We start from the raw sequence: 12844 nt of genomic DNA, 5'->3' as shown, positions 1-12844 counted from the left end.
GGGAACCTGGAGGAACCGTACCCAGCCTGGGAGCTCCTTGTCCTGGGTACAGATGCCTCTGGGACCCCCGGGGAGCCTGGAGGAACCGTACCCAGCCTGGGAGCTCCTGTCCTGTCAGCGGGTGGGATTAGCATGTTGAAATAAACGGTCGAGAAAAATTAGCACACTGACAAACCTTAAATAAAACCTTTAAGCACATGTGAGGCCTAATCAGGAAGCACGTGCAAGGCCTTGTCCTTATCGGGCCATACCCCACACATTTTGCCGCAAACATGCCGCTTGCACAGCGCTGAAGTAGAATTTGTGAGACAATGACCCAACATTCCCTAACCCTAACTATTTTGAAAAAATTTATGCCTGCATCCAATTGGTCCCCTAATTTGAATTTACTCCCTCCAGAGATTGTTACATTGATCCATAATGACCTGGAATACTTTGACAGGCATTTTAGAATTAGCACAACTAAACCTAATTTAAGTGTAGCAGAGAACAAGGCCCTCTCTGAATTGAGGGAGAATAAAAATATTGTTATTAAACCAGCAGATAAGGGTAGTTCTATTGTCATCATGGACCGGGAACAATACGTTTTTGAGGTGAACAGACAACTGTTTAACACCACTTATTATCAAAAAATAGACAAACCTATTTACAAAGAAACTATCCCCCTGGTGGCCAAAATAATTGAAGATTTACACAAAAAGAAATTTATTAACGCTAAACAAAAAAACTACCTCTTAGGCTCCTCAGAACCTAGAATGAGGAGATTTTATTTACTTCCAAAAGTACATAAGGAGCAGACTAAATGGACCAAACCACATGAGATTCCTCCTGGGAGACCTATCGTGTCAGATTGTGCCAGTGAGACCTACGGCACAGCAGAATTTATTGACCACTTTCTATACCCCTTGTCTACGCTACATAGCAGCTATATTAAAGATACATATGATTTTATAGAAAAAATTAAACAAATAACCTTACCAGACGAATCCATCTTGTTTACCATGGATGTTGACAATTTATACACCAATATTAGCATTAATGAGGGCTTGAATGCCATTAAGAATATATTTTTTAAACACCCTGACAGTAAAAGACCGGACAGAGAATTGCTCCAGCTCTTGGAGATCAATCTAAAACGGAATGACTTCCAGTTCAACGACCAATTCTTTCTGCAAATTAAGGGTACAGCGATGGGCAAGAGGTTCGCACCCGCCTACGCCAACATTTTCATGGCAGAGTGGGAGACTGGCGCCCTCGATGCCTGCAGTAAAAAACCATTATATTACTTCAGATATTTAGATGATATTTGGGGTGCCTGGCCACACTCAGAGGCTGACTTTGATGAATTTTTAACAGAACTAAACAACTACAACCCTTCTATTAAACTAAAGTCTACTACCAGCGTTAAAGCGGTGGACTTTCTGGACACCACAACCTATAAAAGTGACAAATTCAACACCACACACAAATTGGACATCAAAGTTTACTTTAAACCCACAGACACACACGCACTACTTTATAAAACCAGTTTCCACCCCAAACACACCTACGCCGGTCTAATTAAATCACAGCTCCTTAGATTCCACAGAATATGCACCCAACACGCAGATTTCGAGGAGGCAGTGGGAATCCTTTTCAAGGTCCTTGGTAAACGGGGCTACTCGAGGTCTTTTCTCAGGTCGTGCAGGAGATCCTTCCTGCATCCTAGGCCACGAGATCCATCCCCAATGCTCCCTCTGATCACGACATACTCCTCCTCAGCTAACATACTCATCTGCAAGGTAAAACAGAATTTCAATAAATTACAATCCGACACTTCCCTTCTCCAAAACCACAGAATAATTGCGGCCTACAAAAGGAACAAGAATTTGAGAGACCTCCTGGTCCATGCAGAATTAAAACCTATTAATGCGACTAAAACCAAGAGCAAAAGTGAATTTTTCAAACAACTACACTGGATACAGAGCAAATCTGACAAGACCGTTTTCCAATTGGATCAATCAGGAAACCCCAAGTCTAAAAACTGCATCTACTTAATAACATGTAAAATCTGTAAGATCAATTATGTGGGTGAAACTGGTAACACGATTCTGACCCGTTTTGCCCAACATAGATATAATATCAATAATAAGAAAAACCTACTCACACCCCTGGTCCGGCACTTTGTCGAGCATGGCTGGCAGGCGGTCACAGCAACAGTGCTGGAGTCCAACCAGACCTGGTCCACAGCCCAAAGGAGGAGGGCTGAAAAAACATGGATTAACAGACTCAGCACCATCTTCCCCGGTGGTTTGAATGAGAGGTAGTGCTTGGGTGTGACTCATAGTGGGTGTGCCCGTGCATTCAGGGGCCCTGCTGTCTCCTGCAGCGTGGTCTCTGACGTGAAGATCCTGCTGCCTTCGGCAGCAGGACCTCCACTAACCCAAACCTAACCCTAACCCTAACCCTGATTGGATTTTGGATAAAAGAGTCGAAAAAATTTGACGGCAAGCGGGACCGCTTCATCTAACAGCTCGACACCGGTCGCTCAGTGGACCAGAACCGAGTGGACATTGTTGGACTTTACTCCATGATAATCAGTAGCTGGTTTACAGCAGGTAAATCAAATGTTCTTAATGTTAGCTTGTGTTTACTTCGGTTACAAAACAACCAACTGAGTTTTTATTTTTATTTTTTTCCTGAAAGAAGAAGGAGCTGTCACCCACCAGGAGGACCGATTCTGAACGAGGCTCGGCAGCAGGACGTTGAAGAGAGAGATGATGGATGAACTATTTATTTAAAATTCCCCTCAGTTCTTTTATTCAATCCATTCAATGTTCAGTTTAATTATCAGTTTGTGGTGTTGAATAAATAAATAAAATAAAAATTAAACCTGATGTCTTCATTTTCAACGTTAATAGCATGCAATATGTCTAGCATCATTTTAATCACATAATTTGAATTACATATTGTCCAGATAGCTTCATTTAGCTCAGAGAGCTTCATTATATATCTCAAACTTAAGATAAATACTGTTTATTATTATTAAACTTATTATTTAGCACATTTAGATGTTATAGTGCAGCACGACGTGTGCGTGTGCCTCGTTCTATAAACAGCGAGATTAGAACTGGATCAGATTGTGTCTCTTCCAACACAGATGTCGGTCACAGCACCTGGAATATGAACTAGATTAACTACGAGTTTAAAAATATATTCCATCAGTCGAGGTTCTGAAAGCAGTGTATCCACTGTCATGTTGATAGAAATATAGCATCTGTCTGCGCGTGCGCATGTGGTTTAACACAAAGCCTCAGCGGGAGATGTTTACATTATCAGCGGGGGGTTTTGATGCAGTTAATTCCCTTTCACACCTGGGGGTGAAAGCTTCAGTAAAACTGGTAGGGGCAAAGTTTGTGTGGCCAGGGCTGTGTGGCAGACACAAGTGTATTTATTTGATAAAATGGTAAATGGACTGTACTTATATAGTGCCTTTCTATCTTATTTCAAGATACTCAAAGCACTTTACACTACACTCTGTGCCCTTATTTACCCATTCATACAGCACTCTACTAGATCTCTACAAAGCTAATTGAACAAATCATTCTAATGAGACTAATTAGTGCTTTAGATCACATTCATACACTGATGGGACACACATCAGAGGCTATGAGGGGTTCAGTGTCTTGCCCAGGGACACTTCAGCATGTGACTACTGGTGAATTTGAACCCCCAACTCTCGCATTGGAGGACGACTGTTCTAACCACTCAGCCACAGTCGCCCCTTTCACATCAGAATGTGCTCTTATTGTGAAAGGGACAGAATATAAAAAGAGCAGAGCAACAGTTGTAATTCATTAATTTTTTCTGAGTTTGAAGTTGGAAGACGTAGAGAATAAACGGAGATACAAAATATTTCCACAAAGTGTTTATTTGTTATTAATCAAAACAAATTTAGAGTTATTTTCAAACCAAAACAACAAACTGTCGGTAATAAACCAAAGTTTTATTTCAGTGTTTAGTGTTCCTGAATATTGAGAAATAAACATTACTGGTAAACACACACAACAAACTTAAATTACAGAGAAAAAGACAAAAACTTAATGAAGCTCTTCTGAACAAATCTCTGTAAATACATATTGAATTGCTGTAAATATATATTGATTATAGTGAAGCATTAAAGCAGCTGTCCTGTTTCATGCATACAAAAATACTTATTGGAGACATGGGCAGATTTGTTGCAGAACAAAGATCCCTAAAATAAACGTGTACTCTGAAAAATTGTTTAACTAAAGATAGTTAGCTAAAATGACAAATGCTAGTTAGCAAGACAGCCTTAGCTAGTTAGCTAAAACAAGTAAAGCTTGTTAGCAAGATTAAGCTAGTTAGCCCAAATAGCTGATGTTAGTTAGCCAAAACAGCCCAAGTTAGTTAGCATTAAAGGGGTAACAAAATCAGAAGTATTTGTTCTTTGACTGAATAAATTAGCTTTTTACCATTAGGTTGGTGTGTGTTCAAGCCATAGCTAACAAAAACAAGTTTTTGTTCCATATCCGTCATCAGAAACGTGGTCACCATTTTTCAAACTGGCTGGCTTACTTTATTGTGCCTCAAAAATGTTTTTATTTTGACAAAGACAAACTTGACAATGAAACATCTATACAGACTCCAATCACAACAAGCCAAACATTCACATTTCGATTCAGACTACAACATGAAATGTTATGAGATAATACGGGCACTTAAGATCTTCAATGCACAAAGTGGAAAACAATCACATGGCGTCATCAAAGGACTAATCACAAATAAATAATAAACAGTTAATAAATAGAAGTCAGATATTGACTTTAGCTTGATATGAGTGGTGTATAATGTTGTTTATTAGCCTACATTATTAAGACTGACTGAAAATTATCCAGACTATATTGAGTAATGAACATAAGATAAAATAATGCTCAAAATTGATGTAACATAAATACTAACTAACAAATTTAGCCCTCCTGCTGTCCTTAGGTCAAAATGACTCACAAGACCACAGTCTCAACAGAGTTTTTGTAGCATTTTGCTCCCTGAAAGGTTTGCTAGGTGCATCAAAGGGGTACTCATGTATTTTAATAGTAAGTATTCTTAAATGCTTGAATGAAAATCTTGCATTCTTCTTTTCGTGCAGGTAGAATTAGCATGACATCATGATTAAGGTACATCTGAAATCTGGAATATCTGACAACCACATGATGACAAAGGCATGCTTCTACAACACTGAGGTACACTATAGAAAATCACAGAGCCTGTGGAGTTGTACAGTTTAAGAACATCACTTCACGGACCTCTGAAAATAATCTAGTACCTCAATTTGAACGTACTAGAATCGACGGAAACTGAGTGTAAAAAGCTGTACTGATTTTGACTATGTTAATTACTTTTGTGTTTACCTGATGTCATTAAAAGTGTTCACACAAATATATAAGATAGATTTATAGCTTTGTTTGTTTGTTTTGTACTTGCAACAGTTTCCTCAGGAAAAAAATATAGGGTCACGCAAATTGATCACAAAGACAATGATTGCCAAAGCCACCATGTTAGTCCATTCCACGTTCAGACAATCAGAAATTGTTTCAAGCAGCTGTTCTTCATGATCAGTCAATTGCTTAAGATATTTAAAGGATTCTAGTTCATGAGAAGAAATAAACATTCTATAGTAAAACAATCCTTATGTACAAAGATTAAACAAAAAGCTAAAAGTGGACCTGTCCTAATTTGTCTAGGTACAGTATATGTATCTTATTAAAGATCGAGGGGTAATAGTTTTCTGAATATTCAAATGGTCCCTTAACCCTACTGCTGCCCTTGGGTCAAAATGAACTGTTTTAAAACTGAGGCCTCAAGGCTGTTTCTGACCCAATGACAGATGGGGGGGGATTAATCCTTTGACTGAGTCCTTGCATGACCATTCCTCCTTGTACCCTTATAAGAAGGACAATGTGACAATGGAATTGGACTTCAGTCTTGTGGCGGTTATTTCATGACTGGTCATGCAGTCAATGGAAATTTGATTATACAAGGTCCATCCACCCATTGTCTTTACCCACATGAACCTGTTTGGGGTCAAGAGATGGTGCCTATTTTGAGTGGTGAGTGGGTGAGATGAGGGGTAGGCTACAGTCTGAACCAATTAGTCCTTTACAGGAGCACATGGAAACTAACCATTCATAAATACACTCATATTTAATGAATCACAATTTATCCTAACGCATGTTTTTGGTCAGTAGCAGGAAATCGGAGTATTCAAAGAAAACCCACACATGCACTGAGAGAACATGCCGAGTTTTCACATCTGAGGTTCCAACCAAGAACCTTTGTGCTGCAAAGTAATAGTACTAATTGACTGTGAAGTCCCTTGCGTATTTTTAAGAAATTTCTTTTAACGTTTTATTAAATTTAAATATTTACATGTTCAAAAACAACTTATCTTGGACTCTATTTTACAAGGTTATGTCAGGTCATCTGGACAGTTGACCTGGATTCTCTTGGTCTCTTAGACTAGTTAAACATTTAGTGCCCTATTTAAGTCTAGCTGAAGAACAACTTAAAGGTAATTCTAAATTCCAAATGTAAAACCATGGTAGGAAGCATCAAATGTTGGAAAGAATAATGTGGAAATAACAAAAAACATATTGAACATGGACCACTTTTAGCTTAGTGACTTTTTTTGTCTATTTCAAACAGAAAATGGCAGAACGTTATAAAACTTTAGACAATTCTCACCATTTTCACCAAAATATATCCACATTCACAGATCCATGCCAGGTTTTCTCATCTCCTATCCAACATTCACAATATTTTTTCACATTTAAGATGCATTGGTTTCTAAAAGACACTTTCTTCATCTGTTCTCCTTGGGTTTTCATGTTCATTTAATCCTCGACTGATCGACAAAAACCAAACCAGAAGATGGATATCTTCAGTTTAATCATATTGATCTTTTTTGCACATTGTTCTTGACTTACATGACTATTGCATCCCATTCTGCAGTTATAAATTTCTTAAAAGTTTTTGAGACCACTCATCTTTCTTTATTTTCAAATTGTTTTTGTTCTCTCACTGATCTTTCCTGATTACTGTAATTTCAAGTAGATTTGTCCAGTAGAGTAATGATGGAAACAAAAATGTTTGCCTTTTGATTTTAACTATTGCTCCTCTTATCCACCTTCCTTCTGCTTCATAATCTCCATTCAAGCCTACATCATTGCAGGTAGCGGTAGACTTTGAAGCAGTGGTTACCGGAGTCAGCGACCACAACGTGTCCATCAGAGGTCAAAGCCAGACCCTGTGGTCCATACAAAGGGTCTGCTGATGTGTTGATGTATGACAGGAAAGATCCACTGCCATCAAAAACCTGAAACATTATAAACCAAAGAGAAAAAAAACAATGAACAATTGAGATTTGTTTCGTTTCTACAAGTCAACAAACCCTTTGAATTGATGGTGTACCTGTATTCTGCTGTTACCCCAGTCAGCAACAATGATGTTCCCATTAATATCCACAGCTACACCTGTAGGAGCATTGAACTGACCATTTCCTTCTCCGTTTGAGCCAAACTTCAAAACCAGCTCTCCTTCAGGGGTAAAAACCTGATGAGATAAACAGATCGGATAATATCCCTTTCTGTAGTTTTGTCACATCAATCTTTTTTGCCTAAATGCCACTTGATTTATGGCATTATTTTATTTTTTAATGAAAGACAAAATAAATAAAATGGGTTGAGCACCTTGACAGAGTGGTTATGGAAATCTGTTATTATTATCTCATTGTTTTTGTTCACAGCTGCAAAGTGTGGACCTTCAGGACAGAAGCAAAAAACAATATCAGATCCTTTCCATTTAGATGGTTTTCCACCTTAAAGCTTCAACATGCAGTAGTTTCCATATTTGCATGCACAAAGCCATTGGGACCTTGCCAACAAATGCACATTATCTTGGGGTACCTGCAAATTGCTTGTCGCCATTGCCGCGACTACCAAACTTAGTGATGAGCTTGCCAGTCAGCTGAAAGATGAAGACGGTACATGCCTTGTTGTCAACAACGATCACATGACCATTCTGGTCCACTGACACTCCCTTTGGACCCATGAGTCTACCAGAGCCAAGTTTTGCCTGAAAGGTGGCACCAAATGCAACAGTGGAGGAAAAGTTAATAATGGAATAAATAAAAAATAGAATAATTTGGATTGAAGTGTCAAGAAGTCTGAAGAACCAACCTTAAATTTACCCTCACAGGTGAAGATGCTGACCCATTTGTTGTCATAGTCTGCAATGATGATGTCTCCACTGGGATGCACAGCAACACCCGTTGGTCTTTGCAGTTGGCCCGGAGAACGCCCACGAACCCCAAAACGACTTTTAAATTCACCCTCATTGGAGAAAATCTGTGTAAAATGACAGATTCCAAAGCATGTAAACAAGATTTTAACTCTCTTTCTACCTAAAAACCCATGAATGTTCTTAGAAGCAAACAAACAGAGCCATACCTGAACACACTGATTGTTGCTGTCAGCTATCAGAATCTTGCAGGAGGAGGCAGCTACACCTTGAAGGTTGGTGAACTCGCCTTTATTTCTCCCCTTGGTTCCTAAAAAGAAATGGGAAAATCAAATACAAAGAAAGAAATCTTTTTTTCATCTATAATTAGGGTACTAATCATTGAGTTAAATCTTAAATATCCCAAGTTTTGCTTTTATGGCCCCTTACAAAGCAATCGATCGCTTAGGTAAAAGAGAATGAATTAAATATGCAGCTCAAAATCTTGATTAATTTCTTAGAGGGAACTAATAAAGTCATGGGTTAGCAGTTGGCCCACATTAAAACTCAACAATATTGAATATGCTTAAATACAACATTGTGTTTTCCAAAAAAGTTCGATCTGGTCCTCTGGATATTCAAAGGTATTCATATTCAAATATTCATTTGAATATCCAGAGGACCAGATTGAACTTTTTTGGATTTTTCTACCTGGATTATTGAGCATGCATCAGGAACATTGTGTTTTGCAACTTTAATACCAGCTTCAGGTTTTCTGACCCTTCTGGTTTTTCTTCACTGGTGCCTCCTTTCAGAAAAGCTCTTACCAATCTTAAAGATGAGGTCATCTTCAATAGGATTCTGAGTTTTTCGTCTTGGGGTACCCATGGCACTGCTGGCTCTCTTGGAGCCTTTCTTCTTCTGTCCAGGGGACTTCCCTCGCCTCTTCGCCCCCTCAGAGGAGCCTGTGGATGGGGTCACATTGGCTGCTGAATTGGTTGCTGTTGTAGTGGACGGAGACACCTGGAGAGTAAAAAAATATATATAGAAAAGATAACAAACAGAGAACATACAGGAACACTCAATGGTTGAACAATTTCTTGTGCAGTTTTTTTAAAGGTGTTTCATAATTACTGACTACAGAAAAAGTCCAGAAACTTCAACTGATAGTTCATTTTTAGCTAAAGACAAAAATGTTCCTGTGGTCATACAAACAATCCAGACAAATTGTGTTTGGAAATTTTGAATCACTCTGTACACCTCAGATTTCCAGTACAAAACAGGCTCCTGTCATCTGCAGAAATATTCAGATGACGCTGCAGTCATTGGGCGTATCAGAGATGGACAAGAAGCTGAGTACAGGGAACTGGTGGACCACTTTGTGGCATGGTGTGGAAACAATCATCTCATCTTGAATGTGAAAAAAAACAAAAGAGCTGATTGTAGATTTCAGTAGAAACATGAACAGGTCCAACACTATTTCCATCATGAGAGAAGAAGTGGAGGTGGTGGAGAAGTATAAAGACCTTGAGGTTTACGTGGACAACAGACTGGACAGGAGATGTGTAGATGAACAGATGCTGAGATATATTCATCAATTAAAACGGATTCTTCATTTTTCTGGACTGAATAAAACGTGCATTGAATTTAATGAAATGTAACGTGAGACGTCATTTTTCTTTGACCCATCAAAATGAATGCGGTCATTTATTTTACAGAATCAAAGTTTAACATCAAACATTTACATTAATTTGGCAAAATATGAAAATAACAACATAATCAATCACCTTTACAACCAGGAAAACCATACGGCCATGATTTTCCGTTGCTTCACCACAGACATTTATGAAAACTGTACAATTATGATCAATTATCCACACGGCGGTGGATGAGCACTTTACACAGACATTTCTAAATTATCTGGAAGGATTTCTACTTGATAGAAGGATTTAAAGATGGAAATGAAGTTTAAAGGGAGTAAAAGATGGTGTGTGAGGGGGAGTGTTGACCAGAACCGACACTCTCCATTCGAACCCAGCTTTTCCTCGGTACGCTTGGTAGGGAACTTGACTCATTACCTTTCTGAAGATTAATCAGCAGATATGGAGTTCCAGTTAACGCTACCTGTCCAACGTCTCCATAGGATGGCTGTGACTCGTCCGAAGTAGTGACGAGATTCCGTCCGACACCAGCTCACATCAGCAAGTGGACTTCACATGAGTGGAGTCCTTCAGAAGTTCCACTAAGAGGTGGAAGATGTTATAATCCAACTCGGAAGAGCCTTATCATGGCTGGACTTCTGTTCTCCCAAACGACTTCACAGAACTGCGAACATCTCAGAACTTCTCAGCGCCTCACCGAACTGAGAGAACTAGGAAGTACCGGCAATTTAAAGAGCTCTATTTCCGGTATATTTGAGCGTCCCTGATTGGTCGAAATCAACCAGACAGGGGTGTGTTTTGTGATGTAAGAGGTTACTAGAAGTCAGAAAACAGCAAGAATTGTTATGGAACAGATTAAACTGTTCTCAGACAGGCGAGAGAAATATTTTGGCGAGTTTGGAGAACAGGTGCCAACTCCTCTGTTTACGTCTGAGAGGATTTTAAAACAAGACACATGTCTGCTTCGACTCGGACCTTGGACAAAACTTACACTTGCTCATTCAAAGACAGAAATCAGAAAATACATGATTACTCTGTAACAGACTTAACATGAACTCTAACTTTGCATAAGCAACTAAAAAATCATTGTTACTGTTTTACAGTTAATAAAATTGATTAGTTCACTGCAACATCTAAAATGGTTTGAACTAAGACACTTTGATTATCAACATTTGTAAAATAGTAATGATAATAAAAAAAGAGTGTTCTTTCACTTGATTTTCAAGAAAGAAAGTCTCAGGATGGGTGAACCTGTATTTCTGGATTCAAATCAATGAAATGACAGTTTCTGTCCCACAAGCTTCTTAAGGTCAAGGGTTTTGACCTTAGGCTTAGTTTTGACATCAGGTTAAGTTCACTACAGATGCAACATTGATGTGGTCTACAAAAAGGGCCAGAGCAGACTGTACTTCTAGAGGTAACAAGTCCTTCAGTGTTTGCAACAAGATGCTGCATATCTTCTATAAGTCTGCTGAAGAAAGTGTTATTTCTTCTGCCATCATCTACAATACCATACCATACCACTTTATTTATCCATTCATCCATTATCTTTACCCGCTTATTCCATTTTGGGTCACTGGGGTCGCTGGTGCCCATGTCCAGCAATCGCTGTGCGAGGGGCTGGGTACACCTTGGACGGGTCGCAAGTCCATCACAGCACTTTATTTATAAAGCACTTAAAACAGTTACAAGGCCAACCAAAGTGATGTACAGAAAAAACAACAGGTAACACACAAAGCAAAATACAAAATGAGGTAAATCAGAATATAGACATAAAAACAGTGCAGATAATGACGATAACCCAGTGTGGATCATACAGGATCAAGACACAGATCATCTGGTGTTGAAAGCTACTGAATAGTAGTGAGTTTTTAAGCAGGACGTGAAAACCGAGAGGGAGGGGGCCTGTCTGACAAGCAGAGGTAACTCGTTCCAGAGTCTTGGTCCTGCTACAGAGAAGGCCCTGTCACCTCTGTGCTTAAGACAAGTCCCTGGAACTGTGAGGAGCAACTGGTCCGCTGGCCTCAAGGAACGTGGTGGGACATACGGGTGTAGCAGATCAGAGAGATGGGGGGGTGAAACTGTTCAGTGATTGTAGACATACAAGAGTATTTTGAACTGGATTCGAAGGTGAACCGGTAACCAGTGCAGTGAGGCCAAAACTGGTGTAATGTGCTCTCTTTTGCCTGTACTGGTTAAAAATCGGGCTGCTGCATTCTGGATCAGTTGTAGTCGTGCAATGGAGGTCTGACTGATACCAAACAGGAGTGAATTGCAGTAATCAAGCCTAGATGTAATGAATGCATGTATTACTGTCTCCAGGTTCTTTTTGGACAATATGGGCTTCAGTTTAGACAGCCGCCTCAGTTGGAAGAAGCATGATTTAACAATCATGTTTACATGATTGTTAAGTTTCAGGGAAGGGTCCATTATCACGCCCAGATTAGTGACTCTTTGTTTTTCTGACAGGGTTAGAGCGGAAAGGTCGATACAGTGGTTTGTGATTGTGTCATTGGGAGGGAACAACATGACTTCAGGCTTCTTTTCATTGAAACTCAAGAAATTTAAAGCCATCCAGTCCCTGATGTCAGCCAGGCATTTGAGCAGCGGTTGAATAGAGCATGTACCATTGTGTCTTAGGGGGAAGTAAATTTGTCATCGGCATAGAAGTGGAAGGGTTGTGTTTCCGGAAAATAGCACCAAGCGGCAGCAGGTATAAAGAGAACAGGAGGGGACCCAGGATGGAGCCCTGCGGAACCCCCCATTTAAGCTCTGCCTCTGCGGAACTAAAATCCTTGATGGAGACACAAAAGGATCTGTCAACGAGGTAAGATCTGAACCAATTGAGGGCTGATCCTGTGACGCCCACCCACTGCTCCAACCTAGCAATGAGGATCTCATGGTCG

The 12844-nt window shown here is 39.5% G+C and overlaps 1 protein-coding gene and 1 long non-coding RNA gene across 2 annotated transcripts; both read right to left on the bottom strand.

Moving 5' to 3' along the window:
* Positions 1–1469: 1469 nt before the first annotated feature.
* Positions 1470–2242, bottom strand: LOC119417350. Its single transcript, XR_005187138.1, has 2 exons — positions 2147–2242; positions 1470–1774 (listed from the first exon to the last, which is right to left on the bottom strand). It is a non-coding gene; the product is annotated as an uncharacterized LOC119417350 (long non-coding RNA).
* Positions 2243–6750: 4508 nt separating this feature from the next.
* Positions 6751–9300, bottom strand: LOC119417339 (tripartite motif-containing protein 2; the record flags this gene model as incomplete). Its single annotated transcript, XM_037684549.1, is given in 7 exon segments — positions 6751–7375; positions 7471–7611; positions 7749–7819; positions 7965–8133; positions 8238–8405; positions 8508–8608; positions 9105–9300. Coding segments are annotated over 7 exon segments (999 nt in total), but the record flags the coding sequence as incomplete, so codon positions are not given.
* Between the last annotated feature and the right edge of the window lie 3544 nt (positions 9301–12844).

The sequence above is a fragment of the Nematolebias whitei genome, chromosome 1, assembly GCF_014905685.2.
Source record: "Nematolebias whitei isolate Nwh7 chromosome 1, NemWhi1, whole genome shotgun sequence".
Lineage (NCBI taxonomy): Eukaryota > Metazoa > Chordata > Actinopteri > Cyprinodontiformes > Rivulidae > Nematolebias > Nematolebias whitei.
Note: the sequence above shows the minus strand (reverse complement) of the source record. Positions and strands in the feature narration are given on the sequence as shown.